This window comes from Pantherophis guttatus, chromosome 18, assembly GCF_059756535.1.
Source record: "Pantherophis guttatus breed Tessera chromosome 18, ASM5975653v1, whole genome shotgun sequence".
NCBI classification, from domain to species: domain Eukaryota; kingdom Metazoa; phylum Chordata; class Lepidosauria; order Squamata; family Colubridae; genus Pantherophis; species Pantherophis guttatus.
Genome location: NC_142080.1, coordinates 8,609,911 through 8,635,739, shown reverse-complemented (window position 1 = coordinate 8,635,739; position 25,829 = coordinate 8,609,911). Strand labels below are relative to the sequence as shown.

At 44.1% G+C, this 25,829-nt stretch overlaps 1 protein-coding gene across 1 annotated transcript in view; it reads right to left on the bottom strand.

Moving 5' to 3' along the window:
- Nucleotides 1–25,448, bottom strand: part of PYGM (glycogen phosphorylase, muscle associated) — a 45,434-nt gene extending 19,986 nt beyond the window's left edge. Inside the window, exons 1-10 of the mRNA XM_087880974.1 lie at nucleotides 25,088–25,448; nucleotides 13,809–13,910; nucleotides 12,649–12,727; nucleotides 10,387–10,622; nucleotides 8,504–8,615; nucleotides 6,904–6,986; nucleotides 5,026–5,169; nucleotides 4,521–4,613; nucleotides 3,189–3,335; nucleotides 1,674–1,837 (exon numbers count right to left, since the gene is read on the bottom strand). Of these exons, the coding sequence (XP_087737100.1) occupies nucleotides 1,674–1,837; nucleotides 3,189–3,335; nucleotides 4,521–4,613; nucleotides 5,026–5,169; nucleotides 6,904–6,986; nucleotides 8,504–8,615; nucleotides 10,387–10,622; nucleotides 12,649–12,727; nucleotides 13,809–13,910; nucleotides 25,088–25,330 (1,403 nt within the window). The 5' untranslated portion in view covers nucleotides 25,331–25,448. The remainder of the gene's footprint in view (nucleotides 1–1,673; nucleotides 1,838–3,188; nucleotides 3,336–4,520; nucleotides 4,614–5,025; nucleotides 5,170–6,903; nucleotides 6,987–8,503; nucleotides 8,616–10,386; nucleotides 10,623–12,648; nucleotides 12,728–13,808; nucleotides 13,911–25,087) is intronic.
- Between the last annotated feature and the right edge of the window lie 381 nt (nucleotides 25,449–25,829).

The following is a 25,829-nucleotide window of genomic DNA, read 5'->3' as shown; positions in this document are numbered from 1 at the left end:
GGGCAAACGAAGGTGGGAAAAGAAGGAAAAAAAATCAAATTTTCTTTCCGAAGAAGGGAAATGAATTATCCATTGCTGGGGCTGTAGTTGGATTCTGTGAGCGTCTTAATGCAATTCATGTTTTCCCAATCTTGGCTTAGTTTTGGTTTCATCTATAGTCCAGGATCATCCTCTTAATCCAGGGGTCTGAAACCTTAAGCGCTCAAAGAGCCATTTGGACCCGTTTCCCAGAGAGAAGAAAACACCGGGAGCCACAAAACCTGGGTGGGCGTGGCCAACTCTATGTCACTCACTTCTACCAGTCACATGACACCCCCCCTAGCCACGCCTACCCAGCCGGTCATTAGGACAGTTGTTAAAAAGCACCGGGAACCACAAAATCTCTCTCTCCCTCCCTCTGCTCTCCCTCTCTCTCTGTATCTCTCTGTCTCTGCCCTGCCCTGACTCAACGCCAAAGGCGCACGGAAAACTTTGTTCCCTTCCCACCAAAGGTGGTCCCTATTTTTCTACTTGCTTTCCTTTCGAACTGCTAGGTTGGCAGAAGCTGGAACTCATGGGAGTTCATCTCGTTACGTGGCACTAGGGATTCGAACCACTGAACTGCCGACCTTTCGATCGACAAGCTCAGCTTCTTAGCCACTGAGCCACTGAATCTCCCTTTTTAGAGAGCTAATAGCCGAACCCTTTTGTTCCTCCTGTTGGTTGTATTTTCGTTTTGCACAAGAGAGTCCCAAGGGGACGATCTGCTTTCCCTGATTTGTCCCTGATTGTGTGAGAAATTCCCCCCCCCTCCCCAGCTCTGAGACTCCAGATCAGTTGGTGAGATTCAGCCAGTTCTGTCCGGATCGCACAAACCAGTGGCGGCGACTGCAGGAGGCTCTGCTCCGCCCCCCAGATATAATGCGCAACTACTGCGCGCGCGCTTACATTTGCAAACTGGTAGGGAAGGTAAGCAAATCGGGTGGATTCTACTTACCTTTACTACAGGTTCGCAAAGAGACCGTGTAAGCCAGTGGTGAAATCTAAAATTTGTTACTACCGGTTCTGTGGGCGTGGCTTGGTGGGGGGGGGTAATGTGACTGGGTGGGCGTGGCCAATTTTTTTCCCCACTTTTAAAACCATTTTTTCTACAACCTCTTCCGCGAAGAGGTTGTAAAAAAATGCTTTCAAAAGCCTCTGACGATCCCAGCTGAGTTGCCTGATCGGCCGAGACTTTTTTTCTTTTAAATGCCTCTGACGATCAGGCAACTCAGCTTGGCGATCAGGCAACTCAGCTGGGATCGTCAGAGGCATTTAAAAGAAAAAAAGGCTTTTTTTCTTTTAAAAACCTTTGATGATCCCAGCTGAACCGCGTGATGATCAGAGGCTTTTTTTAAAAACTTTTAAAAGCATTTTTTCAGCCGAAGAGGTTGTAGAAAAAATGCTTTTAAAAGTAAAAAAAAAGTCTCTGATGATTGTGCAGCTCAGCTGGGCATGGGGGGGGGCAGGGATTTTTACTACCGGTTCTCCGAACCACCCACCTCCATCGCTACTGGATCATAAGCGCAGAAGCTTCCTGACGACATCCGGGTTGGTGAGCAGAGCCTCCCGCCGGTTTTACTACCGGTTCTTGCAAACCGGTCTGAACTGGGGGCAACCCACCACTGAATCCCACTTCTGCTCCAGATACCTACACGGTGGCCTTCAGGATCTCGGAGTGGATCCAGGCGACTCCGTTGACCGCGTGGGAGCCCACGATGCAGAGATGCGCCATGTTGATCCGCTTGACGCTTCCTTCTTCCACCATGGACATGCGGCGCATCCGGTCGAGGTCTCCCGGGAAGGTGGCATAGACTCTCTACAGAAAACATGGACAGTGCCCCCAAAATGCGGTTAGAACACTTGTGACAAACGCCCGGATTCCACACACAGCCCTGGGAAGGCTTTGCACAAACGGTGGAGTTAAAGACTGTCGGGTGGGAAACAGCTGGAGAACACGAGGTCTCCTCGAGGGACCCAAGAGACGCAGGAGAAGGAAGAGAACAGAGAACCGGCTGGAATGGAGTAGCTGGGCAATGGGTTTGGTTGGTCGGCTGGGCCCTTAGAACATAGAATAATAGAGTGGGAAGGGACCTTGGAGGTCTTCTAGTCCAACCCCCCTGGTTGAGCAGGAGACCCTACATTTCCGACAAGTGGCTGTCTGAACCTCTTCTTAAAAATATCTGCTGATGGAGCACCCACAACTTCTGAAGGCAAGAACTCCTCTCACAGTTTGAAATTTCTCCTTAGTTCTAGGTTGCTTCTCTCCTTGGTTAGTTTCCAACCATTGTTTCTCATCTTGCTTTCTGGTGTTTTGGAAAACACGTTGACCCCCCCACCCTCTTTTTTGTAGCAGCCCCTCAAGTATTGGAAGACTGCTATCATATCTCCCTTAGACATGCCCAATTCCCGCAACCGTTCTTCATATGTTTTAAGAGCCGTGGCATCAGTGGTGAGAATGCAGTACTGCAGGTTACTTCTGCCGGCTGCCAGCAGTTTGATCCTGACCTGCTCAAGATTGACTCAGCCTTCTGCCTTTCTGAGGTGGGTAAAACGAGGACCCAGATCATTGGGGGGCAAGAGGCTGACTCTATAAACCACTTAGAGAGGGCTGTAACACAATGTGAAGCGGTATATAAGTCTTAAGTGCTATTGCTATTCTGGAGGTAAGCCATTCTACTAATTAATTGTTCTCACTGTCAGGAAGTTTCTCCTTAGTTCTAGGTTGCTTCTCTCCTTGATTAGTTTCCACCCATTGCTTCTTGTCCAGCCTTCAGGTGCTTTGGAGAATAGCTTGATTCCCTCTTCTTTGGGGCAGCCCCTGAGATGTTGGAACACTGCTATCATGACTCCCTTAGTCCTTCTTTTCATTAAACTAGCCATACCCAGATCCTGCAACCGTTCTTCGTATATTTTAGCTTCCAGTCCCCTAATCTTCTTCGTTGCTCTTCTCTGCACTCTTTCCAGAGTCTCCACATCTTTTTTTATATCGTGGCGACCAAACCTGCATGCACGATTCCAAATGTGGCCTTCTTAAAGCGGAACTAACACTTCACGTGATCTCCATCCTATGTCCCTGTCCAAGAGCAGTCTATCTTGATCTATTTTACTGCCCAAACTCTATGAGACGTTTGGCCCCAAAGATCTTTTCGGGTGGGGGCTGCACTCACGTCGAGGAAACGCTGGTTGATTTCGTAGATGATCTCCAAGTGACGGGGCAGGAGGGTCTCGAAGAGGTGGACGGGCCAGCGCTCCAGCGCCTCTGGCAGCACAGTGTGGTTGGTGTAGGCACAGGTGCGCACGGTGACATCCCAGGCCTGCAATATGGGGAGAGAGCAAAGCTTCCTTCACAGACATATCGTTTACAAACAGTTGTTTAGTGACTCTTTGAAGTTACTCCCCCCACCCCCAAAATAAATGCTGGAATAGCAAATGCCAGTTCTAGGAAGGGGGTTGGACTAGATCAAGGGTGCAAACTCAAGGCCCGGGGGCCGGAACCGGCTCGTGGGGTGCTTAGATCTGCCCACGGGGCCGCCCTGGAAATAGCGAAGGACCGGCCTGCAGTGCCTCTGCCAGCGAAAACGGAGATTGCTGAGGGCTGCGTGCGGCCCGCCCAACTCCCTTTTGGCTGGCAGAGGGTTGCAGGAGGCTGGTCACAACTGAAAATGGAGCTCGGGAGATGGTGAGTTCTAGTTCCGCCTTAGGCATGAAAGCAGTTGAGTGACTTTGGGCCAATCACCAGGAGACGGTGAGTTCTAGTCCTGCCTTAGGCATGACAGGCATGTTGAGTGACTTTGGGCCAATCACCAGGAGACGGTGAGTTCTAGTCCTGCCTTAGGCATGACAGGCATGTTGAGTGACTTTGGGCCAATCACCAGGAGACCGTGAGTTCTAGTCCTGCCTTAGGCATTAAAGGCATGAAAGCAGTTGAGTGACTTTGAGCCAATCACCAGATGACGGTGAGTTCTAGTCCCGCCTTAGCCATTAAAGGCAGTTGAGTGACTTTGGGCCAATCACCAGGAGACGGTGAGTTCTAGTCCCGCCTTAGCCCTGAAAGGCAGCTGGGTGCCTTTGGGCCAGTCCTTCTCTCTCAGCCCAGCCCGCCTCACCAGGTTGTTGTGGTGAGGAAAATAGGAGGAGGAAGGTATGTTGTATATGTTCACTGCCTTGAGTTATTTGTAAAAATAATCAAGGCAGGATTAAAAATAAATTTAAAAAAAGAAACCGTGGCAAAAAACCCCCAAACAACCCCAACAACCACCCAAAAGAATCGTGTGGCAATTGTGGTGGGGTAGAAAAGAGACAATTTGTGTTGTTTCCTCTTTTTTTTTTTTTCTTTTTTGCACTGTTTATGACGTCTTGGCTATTTCTCAGTCGCTTCTTCGATGCTCACTTCCAAAGCAATCTATTTTAATTCTTCCTTGGCTTGGCATGTCATTCCTCCCCCAAAGAGCCACATTTCAGGGTTTTGTTTGTTTTTTTGCCAAATTACAGGCTCTTACCTTATCCCAATCCAGCTTCTCAATATCCACCAAAATCCTCATCAGCTCCGGGATGGCCAGCGAAGGATGCGTGTCGTTGAGTTGAATGGCGACCTGCGATTGTCAAAACACAACAAAACGGAGGGAAATGGTTGGACTAGAAGACCTCCAAGCAGGGGTGAAATGCTCCCGGTTCGGACCGGATCACCTGATCTGGTAGCGATGGAGACGGGTGGTTCAGAGAACCGGTAGCAAAAAACCCTGCCCCCGCCATGCCCAGCTGAGCCGCGCAATCAGAGGCTTTTTTTTTTTACTTTTAAAAGCATTTTTCTACAACCTCTTTGGCCGAAAAAATGCTTTAAAAGTAAAAAAAATAAAGCCTCTGATAATCGCGCGGCTCAGCTGGGATCCTCAGAGGCTTTTAAAAGCATTTTTTCTACAACCTCTGAAGACCCGGCTCTTCTGGTTTCCGGCATTCCAGATTGGCCGATGCACCACTCATCCTGAAGCCGCACTTGTTGGGTACCTTGTCTGGGAAAGCGTCGAAGGAGGTGCGAACAGGATCACGGCTGCCGAACTTGGAGGATTTGAAGCGGCGGATGATATCTTGAAGCGTGGCGGCCACCACGAAATACTCCTGCTTCAGACGCAGCTCTTTGCCTTCGAAGAACTGCGGAGAGAAGAGCAGAAGTCAAGCTATTCTGCAAAAGCACCTGTTGTGGTCTTCCAGCGGCCTGCGGACCTGGCAGCAGAGTCGGACAGTGAGGAGGTTGGGGAGGAACATGGGCCAGTCCTGGAGTCTGGGGAAGGCTCGGACGAGGGCTCAGCGTCAGAGGCAGAGAGGGGGCCAGGGCCATCTGGGAGTTATGTGCTGACTCCGGAGCCCCCAGAGTCTGACATCAGCGAGGCAGAGGAACAGGGGGAGCCTGTTCCCAGTGCGCGCATGCGCAGAGCTGCCAGAAGGCAAGAACAGTTAAGACGAAAGGGGCGTAAGGCTTGGAGATGATTGGCCCCTCCCATAAGACATAAAGGTGGAGCAAAGGCATGTGAGCCTTTGCAGGAAGCAACTTTGTTCGTTCTGGTCGGTTTAAATTTTGAAGCTCCGTTTTGATTCTGTGCTCCGTGTGGCCTTGCAAAGCTAATTGCCGATTAGGTCTTTGGCAGGGAGATAAAGGTGGGTGCTTATTAGCCTTATCCCGAAGGACTGTGGCAGACTTCTGTCGGGCTTTTTACAAACTCTTTGTGACTCAACACGGGCTGTGAATGAACAGAATTCACAGCCGTTGAAATAAAAAGAGGGTTTTTGGGACTAATCGTGTACTTTTTAGTGTCTTAGGAAGCCTAGGTCAGAGCAGCATCTGAAGGGAGGACAAGAAGCAACGGATGGAAAAAGGCTCTCTCTGGAGATTCTCCATCATCTTTGGTTGTCCCAAAGGCGCTTTTTTTCAAGAGGCAACTGGACTTTGTGGTCTTTGAAGACATTTCGCTTCTCATCCAAGAAGCTTCTTCAAAGAATAACCAGAAAGTCCAGTTGCCTCTTGAAAAAAGCACCTTCAGGACAACGGATTGGAAACGAATCAAAGAGAGAAGCAATCTGGAATCAAGGAGAAACTTCCTGTCAGTGAGAACAATTAACCAGTGGAACAACTTGCCACCAGAATGCTCCAACAGTGGAGCTTTTTAAGAAGAGACTGGAAACTCATCCGTCTGAAATGCCTGAGCAAGGGGATGGACTAGAAGATCTCCAAGGTCCCATCCAGCTCTGTTATTATTCTGTTAGAATGATGGTCGGAGGATGCTCGGCTTGCAGAGAAGTGACTCAATTTGAGGGGTTCACAAATTGCACTAGAGGAAATCCTCAATTTACAACCACAATTTCAGTCGTTAAGCAATTCAATTGTTAAGCAAATCACCATGTAGCCAGACCTGATTTTAATGACCGTTTTACCCCAGCTGTTAAGTAAATCACACAATTGTTAAGTAAAACACTCGTCAAGCTGATGAACTATGATCACCTGACTGCAACCGTCGTGAATGCAAGCTCGATGCTAAGTCCCTGACTTACGATCATATGACCGTAAGGGCGGTCGTAACTTCGAGGACAGGCTGCAAGTCAACTTTTTTGGACTTTCGTAACTTCAAACTGCCATTAAACAAATGTTCTCGTTCCTCGTCATCCTCCTACAATCGGATGACCTCCTTGGTTTTGGAAGTTATCCCCCATCATTCCCAATTTTTTGGCTGAGAACCATGGGAGTTAGAATTGAGCAAATATATCGGCTGGGGAATTCTGGGAGTTGAAGTTCGCATATCTTAAAGTTGCTGACATTGAGAAATGGTGATTTAAAGGTTCCTTGGCACATTGGGGGGGAAAACCCCGGCCCCCCAAGAAAAAGATACTTACGTTATCATTGGGATACAGAACACGGGAAATGTTTTCTGCCAAATTCCGGTCCAGCACAGCCTGGATGTAGCCACCGACATTGACTGAAGACGGGAAGATTTAAAAAAAAAAGAAAATGGAGAAAAAAGAATAAGTTAATATAATTTGATTTAGCCACGGGATGCTTCAAAGTTAAAATAAAAATATCAATAGGGCTAGAAACAGGGCCTTCTCGGTGTAGGTGCCTCATCTGAAGAAAGTCTGATCCGGTATCGTTTTTCTTGAGTTTACAATGTCTATTTAAACCAGGGGTGAAATCCAGCAGGTTCTGACAGGTTCTGGCGAACCGGTAGCGGAAATTTTGAGCAGTTTGGCGAACTGGCAAATATCACCTCTGGCTGGCCCGAGTGGGGTGGGAATGGAGATTTTGCAGCATCCTTCCCCTGCCACGCCCACCAAGCCATGCCACACCCACCAAGCCACGCCCACAGAAGCAGTAGTAAAAAAAATTGGATTTCACCACTGGTTTAACCGCAACCTCAACCGTGGCAAGTTTTAAAATGTAGGGACTTCAACTCCCAGAATTCCCCAGCTAGTAAAAAGATAGGGGTGGGCTTCAAAAATTTTAGCAAGGAGTTCTCTGCCCATTTGCTGGGTGGGGATGGCCTAGTCGGCCTCCTGCACCACGGCGTGGGGGGCATTTTTGCTCTCCCCGGGCTCCAGAGGCTTTCTATGAGCCTCCAGGAGGGTGAAAATGGCCTCCCCAGGCTCCAGAGGCCCTCTGGAGGCTAGCCTTCCTGAACTTCCGGTAGTCCCGTATTTCACCCTCCCTGAGCCTCCGTGTGCGCCCTGCACTTACCTGCATCCAAAATGGGCCACATGGGGACTACTGGGAGGGGCGGGGCAGGGTAGGTGGGGTCAGCCAGGAATGGGATTTGGGGGTTCTCCGAACTTCACAGAATCTTAGCTAGAGGTTCTCCCGAACCCATGCGAACCCCCAGCAGCCCACCCCTGAGTAAAGAATTCTGGGAGTTGAAGTCCACACATTTTAAACTCGCCAAAGATTGGGAAATATGTTGGTTCCTTTGGGTCTTTGTAGGATAAAACCCAGGACAAGGATCAACCCCATACAGGCAGTCCTCAACTTAACAGTTCATTTAGTGACCAATGAAAGTTACGACGGCACTGAAAAAAAAGTGAGTTATCATTTTTCACGTTTACGGCCATTTCAGTGTCTCCACGGTCATGTAAATCAAAATCCGGACACTTGGTAACTGACTCATATATATGACGGTTGCGGTATCCTAAGAGGTCACATCATCCACTTTTGCAATAATCTTATAAGCAAAATCGATGGGGAAGCCAGATTTATTTCACAGCTGTGTTACTAATTTAAGAGCTGCATTGATTCACTTAGCAACTGCGGCAAGGAAGATCGTAAAATGGGGCGAAACTCACTTAACAAACGTTTCGCTTAACCGCAGAACTTTGAGGTTCAATTGCGGTCGTACGTCGAGGACCACCTGTAGATGAGAACTTCATTCCACCAAGAACCCCCAGAGTTCCCAGGATTTGTGAGTCGCCTGAGAATGAGTTTGAATCTCAGGTCGGTGCTACTTACAATCCTTCAGGTTGAACTCGTTGGGAGCCCTGGCAGACCACAAACGCATGGTGTTGACTGTGTTGTTGCGATACCCAGGCACGGGTGTGTCGTAGGGCAAGGCGAGCACCACCTGCATGGAAACAGGGATGGGGAAGGAGAAAAGTAACCAAGATCAGTCCCTAGGGAGGACCCAGGCTGCACTTCAGCTCCGTCAGTTATGGCAGACAGATGCCCAGGATCTAAATTCATAATGTTGGAAAGTTCTGGCCACCTCTTGAATGGACCACTGCAACATGCTCGACCTGGGGTTCCCCTTGAAGAGTTAGATAGATAGAACGAAAGATAGATGATAGATATGGATAGATGGATAAACAGAATGAGAGATAGAAAGATAAATAGAACGATAGATAGATTGATAGAGATAAATAAATAGATAAGAGATAGAACGGCAGATAAATAGAATGATATAGGTAGGTAGGTAGGTAGGTAGGTAGGTAGGTAGATATAGATTATAGATTGATAGATAAATAGAACAAGAGATAGAATGATAAATAGAATGATAGAACAATAGGATAGATAGAACAGATAGGCAGATAGATAATAGACGATGATAGATAGATGATAGATAGATAAATAGATAGATAGATATGGATGGATGGATGGATAGAAGAATAGATCTATTCTATTCTATTCTATATAGATAAATAGATGATAGAGAGAGAGAGAGAGAGATGATAGAGAGAAATAGAGAGAGACAGAGACAGAGATAGATATGGATGGATAGATGGATGGAGAGAGCGATAGATGATAGATAGATGATATAGATAGATAGATAGATAGATAGATAGATAGATAGATAGATAGATAGATAGGGATGGATGGATGGATGGATGGATAGATAGAAGAATAGATCTATTCTATTCTATTCTATTCTATTCTATTCTATTCTATTCTATTCTATTCTATTCTATTCTATTCTATTCTATATACACTGCTCAAAAAAAAAATAAAGGGAAGACAAGCAGAAGACATCCGAGATCTGAATGAATGAAATAGCCTGATTAAATACTTTGTTCGTTACATACAGTAGTTTTGTGTTCCCTTTAGTTGTTTGAGCAGTGTATAAACTACTGTATGTAAAGAACAAAGTATTTAATAAGGCTATTTCATTCATTCAGATCTTGGATGTCTTCTGCTTGTGTTTCCTTTATTTTTTTGAACAGTATAGATACATAGATGATAGATAGAGATAGAGAGATGATAGAGAGAAATAGAGAGAGACAAAGACAGAGATAGATATGGATGGATGGATGGAGAGAGAAGATAGATGATAGATACATAGATAAATAGATGATAGATAGATAGATAGATAGATAGATAGATAGATAGATAGATAGAAGAATAGATCTATTCTATTCTATTCTATTCTATTCTATTCTATTCTATTCTATATAGATACATAGATGATAGAGAGACAGAGACAGAGAGAGATATGGATGGATGGAGAGAGAGAGAGAGAGAGATAATACATAGATAGATAGATGATAGATTCTGTGGGTGTTGCTTGGTGGGCATGGCATGGCTTGGTGGGTGTGGCAGGGGAAGGATACTGCAAAATCTCCATTCCCACCCCACTCCAGGGGAAGGATACTGTAAAATCCCCATTTCCTCCCAATCAGCTGGGACTTGGGAGGCAGAGAAGAGATGGGGGCGGGGCCAGTCAGAATTTTTACTACTGGTTCTCTGAACTACTCAAAATTTCCGCCACCGGTTCTCCAGAACTGGTCAGAACCTGCTGAAACCCACCTCTGGTTGTATCCCTGGGAAGCTGTGATGTTTTGTGGAGGAAACACAAAGATGTGCACGGACACTCACCTGCGCAGGGACCACAAGCCGCTTACCTGCGTGTCAGCCCACTTTGCTTCTCCCTCTCCGTGTTGCACGTGTCCATAGAAGTGGACAGGGATCATGTACTCCGGGCGGGCCTTCTCCCAGGGATTCCCGTAACGCAGCCAGTCGTCGGCTTCCTCCACCTGCCAGCCTCCCAAGACCTTCTGGTTGAAAATGCCGAATTCATAGCGGATCCCGTAGCCGTAAGCAGCCAAGCCGAGAGTCGCCATGGAGTCCAGGAAGCAAGCTGGGGGGTGAGGTTAAAACCCACAAGAGATGACCAGAATGGAAAAGAAGACTGAAGTACATTTGAAAGCAGGAGTATCCAACTTTGACAACACTTAAGACTTGTGGGCTTCAAAGTGGCTGGGGAATTTTGGGAGTTGAAGTCCACAAGTCTTAAAAGTGGCCAAAGCTGCCTCAGAGCATGGTTGGCTGGGGAATTCATAAGTCTTAAAGTTGCCAAGGTTGGATAAAGGTAAAGGTAAAGGTTCCTCTCGCACATATGTGCTAGTCGTTCCTGACTCTAGGGGGCGGTGCTCATCTCCGTTTCAAAGCCGAAGAGCCAGCGCTGTCCGAAGACGTCTCCGTGGTCATGTGGCCGGCATGACTCAATGCCAAAGGCGCATGGAACGCTGTTCCCTTCCCACCAAAGGTGCTCCCTATTTTTCTACTTGCATTTTTTACCTGCTTTCAAACTGCTAGGTTGGCAGAAGCTGGGACAGGTAACAGGGGCTCACCCCATCACGCGGCACACTAGGGATTCGAACCGCTGAACCAGGCACAGTTTGGCCTGTGAAACGAGGGGGGTTGTAGAGATCACTGGCTGAGCATGGCACACCGGAGGCAGAAGGGTCCCCAGAAATCTGTATGAGCTAGTGGTTACTCCTGTAAGCTCTTCTGAAATAGTTGGCGTTAAAATACAGAGCTGGATTGGAGTTGGAAAGGAGACCAACAGGAAATCTTCAAAGGCAGACAGGGTTAATCTCTTCCCTATTAATGGCGAGCAAACACCGTGGAGTGTTCGCGAGACCACCTCAGGACCTCCACTCAACTCAAGTGAGATTGCATTTTTATTTTGAAGACACTCTCCCATTGGTTCTCATCAGGCTGGGCTTGTGCAACAGCACACTCAGGCTGAATTTGCACAACATTCTAGCGTACAAGAGCAGCTCACAAAAATGTTTAAAGATAAAATCAGCCAAATGTTGGAAATGTCATCAATTACCAGGATCTTATTATCATATGTGGTGGACATGTCCAGAAGCTAAAAACTATTGGAATAAAATTAAGACACGGTTGGAAGAAACGATACAACAACGTATTGATTTAAAACCAGAGCTGTTCCTACTGGGTATCCTTCCAGAGAAAATTAGCAAAGAAAATATTTATTTGATTATACATGTAATAACAGCTGCAAGGATTGTTTCTGCACAAAATTGGAAAGCAGAGAAAATACCCTTGGAAGGAGAAGCAATTAAAAAAAAAAATTAGACTGTGCAGAAATGAATAGATGAACTTTGATGATCAAAGAACGAGAGGGTTTAGAATATTTTAAGATATGGGATCAATTTTACCATTGGTTAGAAAAGAGGTATAGGTAAGCAAACTAATAGTTATGTAAGAAAATGGTTTTGGAGAAATGCTGTAATAGATTTGGTGAAAATGAGGACAGAAGAAACGACAAAAAGATGAAGCCATGGAGAAAACACCGAGATGTCACATAGAAGGAATGACTGATGTATTAAATGTTTGTTTCTGTATAAAATAATTTTAAAAAAAAAGAAAAAAAGAGCAGCTCAGACCAAGCTCAGCCTAATGAATACATGGTAGTGTAGATCAATTCCTAAGTGGGTTGTGGGAAACAGCCACTCTATCTGGAAGACTCTGGAATGGTTGCCTCTATGCAATTCAGGGGGTGGACTAGATGACCTTCGGAGGTCCCACCCTAATGACGGTGAGGTTTTTCGAGCAGAGGTTGCCCTGATTTTAAAATCAGGGAGATGGGGAGGAGCTTTTTCCTTTTTTATTTATTTGTATCCTGCCTTTTATCGTTTTTACAAAGAGCTCCATCTCATTCCAAGTTTGGTGGAAGTTTTCAGCAGCTCATCGCTCGATCCGCTGATGAAAACGTCGCCCTGGAATAAAATGGTCATTTTGGGGCTTTTCTCTGCTGCTGCCAAAGGCAAGATCATACAAGATCTCTGCAGGAACTTTGGCCCGCCAAGGGAGGGCGCCGTTGGGTCCCCGATCTGCCCCTCGCTGATGCCCACCTGCCAGTCGCCCCAATCCTCCGTTGCCCAAGCCGGCGTCCTCTTCAATTTCCTGCAGCTCCTCCATATCCAAGCCCAGCTGTAGAGGGAGGAATAGAGAATAATTTCAATTTTGGGACCCAAAAATATTTATCGGTTGGTTGCTTGGTTTATATTCCTCCTTTATTATTTTTGCAATTAACTCAAGGAAGTCAGCATATATAATTTTATTTATTTTATTTTATTTATTTAGTTTGTCAAGCATGTATGAGAAAACAAGTATAAGTATGAACATAACATATAAACCTATAAATATAAGCAGGTATAAGTATATATGTATTCCTTCTCCCATTTTTCCCACCATAACAACCTTGTGAGGTGGGCTGGGCAGAAAGAGTGTGATTGGGCCAAAATCACCCAGATGGCTTTCATGCCTACAGCGGAACTAGAACTCACTATCTCCTGGTGATTGGCCCAAAGTCATCCATACCTAAAGTGGCACTAGAACTCACAATCTCCTGGTGATTGGCCCAAAATCACCCAGAGGACTTTTCATGTTTAAGGCAGGATTAGAACTCACCGTCTCTTGGTGTTTAGACAAAAGTCATCCAGTCAGTTTTTATGCCTAAGGGCGAGACTAGAACTCACTGTCTTCTGGTGATTGGGCCTAAGTCATCTGGCTGGCTTTCATGGATAAGGTGGAACTAGAACTCTCAGTCGCCTGGTGACTGACCCAGTCACCCAGTCAGCTTTCATGCTTAAGGCAGGACTAGAACTCCCCAGCTCCTGGTGATTGCCCCAAAGTCACCCAGCTGGCTTTCATGGATAAGGTGGAACTAGAACTCTCAGTCGCCTGGTGATTGGCCCAATCACCCAGCCAGCTTTCATGCTTAAGGCAGGACTAGAACTTCCCGTCTCCTGGTGATTGCCCCAAAGTCACCCAGCTGACTAGTGTGGATATGGTGGAACTAGAACTCACCATCTCCCACTTTCTAGCCTGGTGCCTTAACCAGTAGACCAAACTGCCTCTTCCCCTTCATAATATTCTCCTTTCTGCAAAATGTGGCGGGGTGGAGGGTGAGAGGGCAGCTTTGCAAACTTTTTCGCCCCCTCTCTGTGATCCCTTTCCCTCCCCAGTTTCCTGCCCCCTCCCCAATCGGGTTCACGAGCCGCTCCCAAACCTGGTAGATGGCTTCGTCGCAGGCGTTTTGCAAGCCCAGGTTCACCATGGTATTTTGGAGTGTCCGTCCCATGTAAAACTCCAGGGAAAGATAATAAATGCGCTGGAAGAAAGGAAGGGAAAAAAAGGGGGGGGATCAGTAAATAGATTCCCTCCTCTAGTGGTGGGTTGTTCCTGGTTCGCACCGGTTCGCAAGAACCGGTAGTAAAAATTTGTAGTAGTTCGGAGAACCGGTAATAACATTGGCTGGCCACACCCCCGAACCGGTCCCTGGCCCGGTCGCTGCTCGCTTACCCCGCCCACCTCATCAGAGGCTTTTTTTTTAACTTTTAAAAGCATTTTTTCTACCACCTCTTCGGCTGAAAAAATGCTTTTAAAAGTTTTTAAAAAAGCCTCTGATGATCGTGCGGCTCAGCTGGGATCGTCAGAGGCTTCTAAAAGCATTTTTTTCTGCAACCTCTTCAGCTGAAGAGACTGTAGGAAAAAAAAATGCCTTTAAAAGCCTCTGGCGATCCCAGCTGAGTTGCCTGATCGTCAGAGGCTTCTAAAAGCATTTTTTTTCCTGCAACCTCTTACGGTTGTAGAAAAAAATGCTTTTAAAAGAAAAAAAAAAGTTGTCCATGCCCACCATCACATTATCCCCCGACAAGCCATGCCCACAAAATAAGCCACGCCCACAGAACCGGTAGTAAAAAAATTAAATCCCCCCTCCCCCCGAAGAAGAAAGCTTTTGGAAATCTACTGGAGATGAATTTGCAAGTTGGAGATTTGCAGAAAGAAGTGGAAATCTGCAACCTTGAAAAAAAATACAGAATAATACACATCCAATACATTAAAACCGAAACCTGGGTTACATGTAGTCCTCCCCTTCCAATCATAATTGGAATCCAGAACTTCCGTTGCTAAGCGAGGCAGTCATTAAGTGAGTGGCACACCATCTTACTTTTTTTTCTTCCGGCAGGCGTTAAGCAAATCACCATGGGTCGTTAAGTGTGGCCATTAAGTGGATCTGGCTTCCTCCCCCACCCGACCCCCCTTGACTTCGCTTGTTTGGCAGCTGACCGGGAAGTTAGCCAATGACCCTGGAATCTGATCACACGACCTCAGGATACGGCAATTGTTATAAAGCCATGTTAGCTGCCAAGTGCTCAAATTTGGATCACGTGACTGTAGGGATGCTGCGACAGTCATAAGTGCGAGGACCGGCTGTAAGTCACTTTTTTCAGTGCCAAAGTTGTAACTTTGAGCAGGCGTTAAATGAATGGACATAAGTCAAGGACTACCTGTCTTGTGTGAACGCACCTTTTGTGTGTTTGGCGGATTATAAGGGGATACAGGTAGTCCTCGACTTATTTCACTTAGTGACCATTCAAAATTACAAAGGCACTGAAAAAAGCGACTCAAGGACCATTTTTCACACTTATGACCGTTGCAGCATCTCCATGCCGTGATTTGCATTCAGATCCTTGACAACTGACTCACATTTGTGACGGTTAGGGGTCATGTGATCCCCTTTTGTGACCTTCTGACAAGCAAAGTCAACGGGGGAAGCCAGAGTGACTTAACAACTATATTTCTAATTTGAAGAACTTCAGTGATTCACTTAAACAAATATGCTGAGAAAGTCGTAAAATGAGGCAGAATTCACTTAGCAAATTTCTCACTTAGCAAGATACATTTTGGGCTCAATTGTGGACGTAAGTGGATGGCTGCATTCCTACATTACGGGTGCCCAAATACAGAAGCCACCTTTGGCTTCAGCACAGGAGGAAAATTCTCACAACCTACCACGAAAATCCTCAAAGGTGGTTTTGGCAAAAGGCAACTGGACTTCCTTGGTTTTTAAATTGAAAACGTTGCGCTTCTCGACCCAGAAGCTTCTTCAGTTCTAACTGGCTGGTGGGGAATGGGAAGATTTATATTCTAGGGCAGTGATGGCGAACCTTTTTGCCATCGCGTGCCAAAAGTGGGGGGAGCATGGGGGGTCACGTGTGCCCATGCCCCCACCCATACATAATTCAGTGCCCCCTCCCGCGCATGCGGGCGTGGACCCCCAGGCTCCCAATTTTGGCATGCGATGGCAAAAAGGTTACTGGTGTGCCCGGTAGATCCAATTTTTTGCCCTCCCCAGGCTCCAGAGTCTGTCTAGGAGCCCTCCCCCACCCACCCAGAGGCTCCCCGGAGGCCGGAAACGACCCGTTTCCCAACTTCCAGTGGAACCGGAAGACCCGAAAATCAGCTGGCCAGCACGCACATGCACGCTGGAGCTCAGCTAGGGCAACGCTCACGTGCCCACAAATATGGCTCCGTGTGCCACGGGTACCATAGGTTCGCCATCATGGTTCTAGGAGATTTATGTTCTATTTTTTTTTAATTAAAAAGTTTTTTATTTTATAAACAAACAAACATACAATTCTTAATCAATCATACAGTGTATCTTCTGAGTACATCTTTTGTATCTTCTTGTTATTCCTCCAGTATTTATCATATCTTAATTTTATCATTTCATTTATTGTGACATTCCCCCCAAATTTCTTACTTTTCTATTAATACATTTATTTATCTTTTTATTTTAGTAAAAAATATTTTTTTCAACAACAGTTTTATCCCCAACCATCCTTCAACCCCCCCTCCCCACACACACCCTGACTTCCCAGAGCAAAAACAGGGTATAACATTTAACAAACATAAGCTAAAATAAACTAACTTACTACAAGATTCAAAACTCCCTCACACTCTTTAACTCCCCTTTTAAAAATTATTCATCAACCTTCCTTTTATAAATTCTCTTATCACATTTCACATTTGTTGCTAAGATCCTTTCCATACCTTCTTATCAATAAGACATTCTTCAAAATATAAGTTTCAAAACTTTTTTTTAAAAAAACTATCCATTAAATTTTAAGTTAACCATTTTAATACTTCAATAAGTTTTAGAAAGCTATCCAATTTTAATTAAGCCTTTTAACTTCAATGAAACAGTAAACGTTTCAGATTTATTACTAAGGTCCTCCTCAAAAGAAGTCTTTCTAGGAGCCTGGGGAGGGTGAAAACTGCCTCCCTCACCCACCCAGAGGCTCCCCGGAGGCCAGAAATGACCCGTTTCCCAACTTCCGGTGGGACCGGAAGACCCGAAAATCAGCTGGCCAGCAGGCATATGCGTGCTGGAGCTCAGCTAGGGCAACGCTCACGTGACCACAAATATGGCTCCACGTGCCACGGGTGCCATAGATTCGCCATCATGGTTCTAGGAGATTTATGTTCTAGAAATCCTTCCATTCCCCACCAGTCAGTCAGAACAGAAGAAGCTTCTTGGATGAGAAGCGAAACGTTTTCAAATGAAAAATCAAGGAGTTGTCTTTTGGGGAAGAAAGCTCCTTTGGGACAACCATGACCTGGACGATTGAGAAGCTCCATGGACATTAGGGTTGCCAGGTCTGCTTCCAAAAAATAGCGGACAAGCAGGGGGGCGGGGGGGGGGGGTAAGTAGTAAAAAAATAAAAAAAAATTACAATTAAATTATATATTTTCTTACAAACATTTTAACACGCCATTTTAGGTCCGTCGACACAAGCTACAATACATTTTAAAAATGTGAACTGTACATAATTTTAGAATATATTTTTATTTTAATCTCATCATTAATTTTTTCGGAGAATCGTGTTCAATGGATATTCGATCTTTGTCTCATTCTAACTTATGAAAAAAAAAGACAAAACGCGATTCTCCTATCCTTATTCTCTTAGACTGTACAGCTTTAGATTACGTACCATTTCCTCATAAAGCTTTTGAATACAAAAAATGTCCACTATTTTGTGAAAAAAAATAGTGAACATAATGTGAAAAAAGCGGACCGTCCGCTCAAATAGTGGACACCTGGCAACCCTAATGGACATACTAAGAAAATAGCTGGGTTTCCCAAACACACATGAACATACATGACCCCATTTATGCCTGGACTAACGTGAAGTGCAAACTCAGCCAATCAGAACTGAGTTTGAGTCCTAAACCCTTTTATCTTTTGTTTGAAGCTGATCTTTGCACACTGCGTAGGCCATTTTTCAAGCGCTGCATTTCCAGCGCTGTTATCAACCATCAAGAGGCAAACCCTGATGCGAGAAGCTGTCCAGAGCCAAAAACTTGGCATCGTCCGGCTTAAAATGTTAGCAGGTTCATCCAGCCTGACCTCAAGTCCTCTTAAAATGCCTCATTTCACAAGGCGGCAGGGGTGAAATCCAGCAGGTTCGGATCTTTGCAATATCCTTCCCCCAGGAGTGGGTTGGGAATGGGGATTCTGCAATATCCTTCCGCCAGGAGTGGGGAGGGAATGGGGATTTTGCAGTATCCTTCCCCCCTGGAGTGGGTTGGGAATGGGGATTTTGCAATATCCTTCCCCCTGGAGTGGGGTGGGAATAGAGATTTTGTTTTTTGTTTTTTTTGTTTTTTTAATTTTTATTATATTTTTATTGTTAAAGAATAACAAAAAGGAAAAAAAATCAATACAAAAAATCAATAGTAAGGAGAAAAAAAAATTTCCCCCCCCCAACATGCTATACAAACAGAAAGGAAGTTTTAGGAACTTGAAGTCTTCAATTCTTCCAGAAATCTCTTTGATAAGGTACTGGTGCCGATTCATCCAATCTCCCAAGTGCAAAGTCCACAAATGGTTGCCAAGTGTTCCAAAAAACATTTTCTTTATATATACCACTTCTAATTTTAATATCACAAGTCAATTTATCATTTAATGCAAATTTCCATGTTTCATTGTACCATTCTTCTAATTTTAAGTCAACTTTTAATTTCCAATATCTAGCAATTATAATTCTCCCCATTATAACCAAAATCCTCACCAATTCTCTTTCTCCAGTTGTTAATGTTGTTTCATTCAATATTAATAATAATATGGTTTCCAATTTCAATTTGACCCGCTTCTTAATTATTTCAAATATTTCATTTTCTATCCTAGACCAAAAAAGTTCAACCCCATTACATTTACACCACATATGAGGTTATGTCCCGAGTTCCACTTTACATCTCCAACACATTTTATCCACTTTATTATCCATTTGAAAAAGTCTTATTGGGGTCAAATACCACTTCCAAATAACTTTATAATTATGTTCTTTAATCCTTATTGATAATGTCCTCATTATTCTGCTAACCCAATTCATATTCCAATTTTGATCAGAAATTTCAATACCCAGTTCTTTTACCCAATTCTCTTTCATTACCCTTTGTGAATTATTATCAAAGTTAATAATTTTATAAATTTTACTAACTAATCCCTTTGGCCCAATTTCATCTTTTATTATTCGAGATGTCAAATTTTCAAATTCTGTTTTCTTTCTACTCTCATCGTTCCTTTCTTTGCATTTCCTATTCCATTTATTCATTTGAATTCTTTCAAACCAATTAATGTTTAATTTTCCATAAATTTCCTCTTTCCTCATTTCATTTTCTATAAATTTCAGTCATTCACTAATTGTTTCCACTTTCTCTTCTATTATAATCCTCTCTCTGTTACTATTTAATTTCATTGGGCAATTCTCTTTCAGTTTACCTAAATACAATGCGTCTGGTATTAATTTTTTTGCTACTCTGTCCCAATTTTTAGTCAAACTATTTAACCAATAATTGCAAATTTTAACCTTACCTTTAAAATTTTCCAAAAACCGTTTGTAACCAAACTTCTTTATTTCCTTCATTTCCAAATTACCCCAAAGTTTAACATCTCCTTTTAAAATTTTTACTACTGTTTTTATATTAAATGCTCTATAATAGTTTAATAATTTTGGAATTCCTAAACCACCTTGTTTTTGGTTCTGATACCACATTTTCTTAATCAGTCTTGGTTTTTTATCCCCATTACAAAATTTATCTAATTTTTTTTGATATACTTCAATGTCCTTCTCGGTTAAAAAAATTGGAAGCATCTCGAATAAAAAGTTAAATTTAGGAAGTAACATCATTTTACATAAAGCTACTCTACCAAACCAAGATAACTTGAGTTTTTTATATTTCCCAATTTTCTCTTCAATTTCTTTTGTTACTATGTCATAATTTAGTTTCTTTAAATTTTTAATTTTAAGTGAAAGTGTAATACCTAAATATTTTAAATTATCCTTTATCCTAATTCCAAATTGATTTTGTAATTTTTCTAATTTATTTTCCCTATCAATTTCCATTAATAATTCTGATTTTGCCCAATTTACTTTCAAACCAGTCATATCTTCAAATTCTTCCAAATGTGTTTGAACTCTTTTTATATCATTTGTAATATTATTTAAAATGACAAGAGTGTCATCTGCATATAAATTAACTTTGACGCCTTTATAACCTATTAATTCTGAATCCTCTTCAATCAAAGTTGTTAAAATTTCCATTGCTAATAAAAATAGGGTTGGAGACAGAGGACAACCCTGTCTTGTCCCTACTTCCAAATTTATATCTTGTGAAAATATACCATTTACCTTCACTCTTGCCATACCCCTCTGGTACAATTTGGAAATAATATGAATAAATTTATTACCAAATCCTAATGCAGAAATCATTTCTTTTATAGTATCCCATTGTATAGAATCAAAAGCTTTAAAAATATCCAAGGCAAGAATACCTATCTTATCACCATTATTCTCAGCAATATCAATAACATTTAATACTCTTCTAACTAAATCGCACATATAACACCCTTTAACAAAACCTACTTGATTATGGTTTATATATTTATAAAATTATTCAATCTATTTGCTACAATTGCAGTAAATATCTTAGCATCTTGGTTAATCAAGGAAATGGGCCGATAGGATTCAATCTTTTCTAAATCTTTACCTGGTTTCGGGATTAAGGATATAATTGTTCTATTCCAGGACATGGGAATATCATCTCCATGTAATATCTTATTATACAATTAATGTAATTTTGGGATCAAAATTTCTTTAAACTCTTTATAAAATTCTGCTGGTAACCCATCCTCACCTGGAGATTTTCCAAGTTTTAGCTTCTGAATCACATCTTTAATTTCCTCAGAGGTAATATCCTTTTCCATTTTTTCTTTATATTTATTATCAATTTTCTTCTGACCATATTTTTCTAAGAAATTTTTTAATTTACAATTATCAATTTCTTTTTTAAGATATAATTCTTGAAAAAACTTTTTAACAATTTCACATTTCTCTATTTTTTTATAACATCTCTTACCTTTTTCATCTATTAGGACACCTATTTTTCTTTTTTAATCTTTCGCCATTCTTGCTAATAATTTTGAATTTTTATTACCATATTCAAAAAATTCTCTTTTTAAATAGCTTAATTTTTTTTAACTATTTCTGTATCTTCCTCTATTTGTTTATTTTTCAATTTTTTAAGTTCCTCCCATAATTTCCTATCCTTAGTCTCTAGAAATCTATTTTCCAGTTCTTTTATCAATTTCTTCTTTTCCTCTATTTTTACTTTATAATTCTTATACTTCCTACTTGATAATTTAATACTTTCTCCTCTAAAAATTGCTTTCATTGTGTCCCAAACTGTTCCATAATTAACTTCCCCATTATCATTCCAATCCCAATTTTCTTCCCATTTCTTAAGAATACGATTCTTATCTTCCTAGTTTTTATATAATTTTTCATCATATCTCCAACAATTTTCTTTTTTCTCCAAAAACATATCTAATTCTAGTAACAATTCTGCGTGGTCAGAGTCTTTAAATATTCCAACATCCATATTATCCACGTTATCCATCAGATTCAGATACAAAAATATAGTCAATTCTTGAATATGAATTAAATACCTTTGAGTGAAAAGTATACATTCTTTCGTTACCTTTAATCTCCCTCCAAACATCTACTACATCATTTTGCAACATCCAATTATCAAGTATCCCCATTTTTCTTATTCCACCATATCGGGTAGGATTGGTACTATCCATCTGGTTTCTAATTAAATTAAAATCACCAGCAATAATTACTTTCCCTACCCTTTCAGTTTGCAACAAATCGGTAATCTTATTCAAAAAATCTTTTTGATTCACATTTGGTGCGTATAAATTAACTAATGTTATTTTTCCTCGTTAATACATCCTGTTATCAAATATCATCCATCAATAAATATCTGCTATTACTTTGTTTTTTTAAATTGGACTCTATTTGATATTAATGTTGCAACACCTCTAGATTTTGAGGACCCAAAAGCTTTTTCATAAACCTGCATCCCTTTTAAATACATCCTGTTTATATCAGATTTCTGATGAGTTTCTTGCATAAAAAGTATGTCAGGAGAATCTCTTTTAATCTTAAATTCTAAACGTCTTCTCTTAATCTGATTCCCAGTACCTTTAACATTCCAAGTCATTACCTTAATTACCCCCATTAATATTTTTAATTTTAACTATTCCCTCTTTTTCCTTTCCGTGACCCAAAACCCAAACGAATATTTGCAATATCCTTCCCCCAGGAGTGGGTTGGGAATGGGGATTCTGCAATATCCTTCCACCAGGAGTGGGGTGGGAATAGAGATTTTGCAGTATCCTTCCCCCCTGGAGTGGGGTGGGAATGGAGATTTTGCAATATCCTTCCCCCAGGAGTGAGTTGGGAATGGAGATTTTGCAGTATCCTTCCCCTGCCATGCCCACCAAGCAACACCATGCCCACCAAGCCACACCCACAGAACTGGTAGGAAAAAAAATTTGGATTTCACCACTGCAAGGCGGTTACCAATGGATGCTACATTTCCCATCAACCCGGTTAATAAGTAAACCACACCTTTTTTTGCACCAAACCCATAGACTCCCAACTTCCGAATATCTGAATGAGAAAACCCTGAATTTTGCAAAATATTTTGGAGAAGAAAAATCTGGAGAGAAAGACCCAGAAAGCACCAAAGAAGAACTCAGCTACCTCCCTCAATAACAGCAGAATAGAAAATCCTAAGAGATTTTGCTACTGCAAGATTTTATTACCTTCTCATTCATTGGGATGATACTATTCCAGGGGTCTCCAAACTGGGCAATTTGAAGACTATTGTGGATTTCATCTCCCAGAATTCCCCAGCTGTCCCATTGGTTTTTATTTCCCCCGGCTGCAGGAATGTTCTTAACAATAACAGAGTTGGAAGAGACCTGGGGGTCATCTAGTCCAACCCCCCTGCTCGCACATGAGACCCGTACTAGGGATTCGAACCGCTGAACTGCCGACCTTTCTGATCAACAAGCTCAGCGTCTTAGCCACTTGGTCAGGCATTGAGTGGGGATTGTGAAGAATGAGCCTGTTCATGCAGCATACAGGCAGCCCTGGATTTCCGACCAAAATCGAGCCCAACATTTCTGTTCCTAAGGGAGACATACATGTGTTAAGTGAGCAATGCCTCGTTTTACGACCATTCTTGCTAGAGTTGTTAAAGTGAACAGCTGCAGTTGTTAACTTCGTAACACGGCTATTAAGCCAATTTGGCTTCCCCCGTTGACTTGGCTTGTCAGAACGAGATTTACACGACCTCCCGGGGGACACAGCACCCGTCATAAATACGAGACAGTTGCCCAAGGGCCTGAATTTTGATCATGTGACCATTGGCCAATCATCGTAAGTGTGAAAAATTTATTTATTTATTTATGTATTGGTTCGATTTGTATGCCGCCCTTCTCCGGAGACTCAGGGCGGCTTACAATGCGTTAAGCAATAGTCTTCATACTTTTTTGTATCTACCTGCTTAGTAGGGCTTTCGGGCCCCCCCCCCAAGCGGTGTTCTTTTTTTATTTTTTTTTATACAAAGTCAGCTTATTGCCCCCACAATCAGGGTCCTCATTTTACCTACCTCGGAAGGATGGAAGGCTGAGTCAACCAGGCAGCTGGTGCTATTTAACAGCACTTTAGTCTGCTGCGCCACCAAGGCTCAAAAATGGCCAAAAGTCTCCTTTTTCCCCCAGTGCCATTGGAACTTGGAACTGTCGCTACACGAAACTTGTAAATCAAGAACCACCTGAATTTTACACCATCGTGCCAAATGGCTGCATTTGCAGAACTTCAAGTTTACGGGTTGCGCGAACGCAACCCACTTGTGCGTAGGAACTGAACGCAATCGTGCAAAACAGACGGGACCCCCAGGAATTGAGCAAATGCAGCTGTAACACCTCCAGCCCCCCTTCCCCCCCCCCAAAAAAGGAGAGAAATTTGTCAAGCGCAGTCTGCTGCAAGCCGGACCCCCCTCTCCTCCTTCCCCCCCCCCCAAGCTGTGCCAGGGGACCCCACCAGCCTGCAGCTCCTTTCCTGACCTTTCCCCCCCCCTCCCATCCAGCTGCCTGGTAAAAGTTTGCAAGCCGTATCCAGTATCTCTTGCAAGGCTCTTGCTGACACAACAAGCATAGCTGGAATCAAATGGCAAATGTTCACAGCCGCAAAATGTCAGGCTGGCTAAATTTAAAAAGTCATGGTGCATTTGCACGGGGGGGGGGGGCGCAAAGGGAGAGAGGGCAGCCCTCGCAAGGCAAGGAAGCCCCCCCTCCTCTTGCGAGAACTTTTTTTGGGGTGGCAAAGAAAGGGGGTGAGACTCCACTGGGCTTCTGCCTTTGCACGCAGGTGTGTTCTGCTTTGCACATGAGTGTGCGAAGGAGACTTTGACGGTGGGTTCCCCCCCCCCCCGCCGGTCCCTCCTTCCCAAACTGGGGCTGTGATTATAAGCGATGCTATCAACAGCTATTAATAGGCCCCTGTGCGGCTTTGATCTTGGCCCTCGCCCCCTCTCCCCATCGCTGCCAGCTTGCCCCCCCCTCAAATAAAAACCCCTTGGAGTCCTGCCTGCCCATAACTGGCTGGTGGGAAAAAAAAACAGAATCAGAATGTAGACCAACGGGACCGCCTTGCTCTTCTTCTCTGAATGCCTCTGGACTACAGAGCCCATCATCTCAGCCGCACGCCTGCCTGGGGATGATAGGGGCTGGGGGGTGGGAGGTTCAAGGGGTGCTGTTTTAGGGAGCCAGCAAAGTAAGAAGTAAGGGGGAGCCCCCCACCCCTTGAACTCAAACTCAACTCCTATCCCAGTTTGCCATCCCAGCAGGGGATGATGGGGCTGGGGGTCGGGCAAAGACCTTTGCCGGGACTGGCAAAGCAAGCAAGCAAGCAAGTTGTATCAAGCAAGTATTCTCACGTCCCCCCCTTTTCCCCTCTGTAATCCGAGCCCACGAGCATTCCACGCGTGGGCAAAACCGGCTTAAGCACAACCTCCCTGCGAGGTAGGCAGGAGGAAAGTGGGGAGGGAGGGGAAGGAAGGACTGGGGGGGGGAGGTGTCCACACCTTGGGGTCCTTCTCGTAGTAGTGCTGCTGGGTGCGGATCCAGCGCCCGACCAGGTGGTCGCGGACGGTGTGGGCGAGGGCGAAGTAATAGTCGCGCGGCGTGGAGACATTGCGATCCTTGACCAGCGTGAAGTGGAGATGCCGGTTGAAGTTCTTTTTCAGGTCGGTCACGTTCTCCACCCCGGCTAAGCCCCGCACGCTGATCTGCTTCCTCTTCTCGTAGTCCGACAGCGGCAGCGACATCGCGGCGGTCCGGAGAGAAGCTGGGAACCGGGCTGGACGGAGGAACTGGGCGCTTCGCCTGGACGCCGGCAAATGCGCCCCGTGACCCGCCTCTCCGGCCTTTTAAACCCCCCCCGGTGATGGATTATTCATGAAGGGGCGTGTCCCCGGCTCCCGAAGCCCCACCCCGCTACCTGCCCCGCCCCCTCCCCTCCCCCCCAATTCAAGGAAGGACGGCGGGGAGGGCTGATTCGGGGTGGCCCCCGTCGGGCTTGGAAAGGATGAGCGTTAAGAAAGCCGTCTAACAGAGTTGGAAGGGTCCCTGGAGGTCATCTAGTCCAACGCCCTTCTCAAGCAGGAGACACCATGACTATACCACTCCAGACCCAAAAGGCTTCTTAAAAAAGTCTATGATGGAGCAAGCCACACAGGTGGAGGCTTAGAATACAGAATCATAGGATTGGAAAGGGTCCCTGGAGGTCATCTAGTCCAACCCCCTGCTCCCACAGGAGAGCTGTGC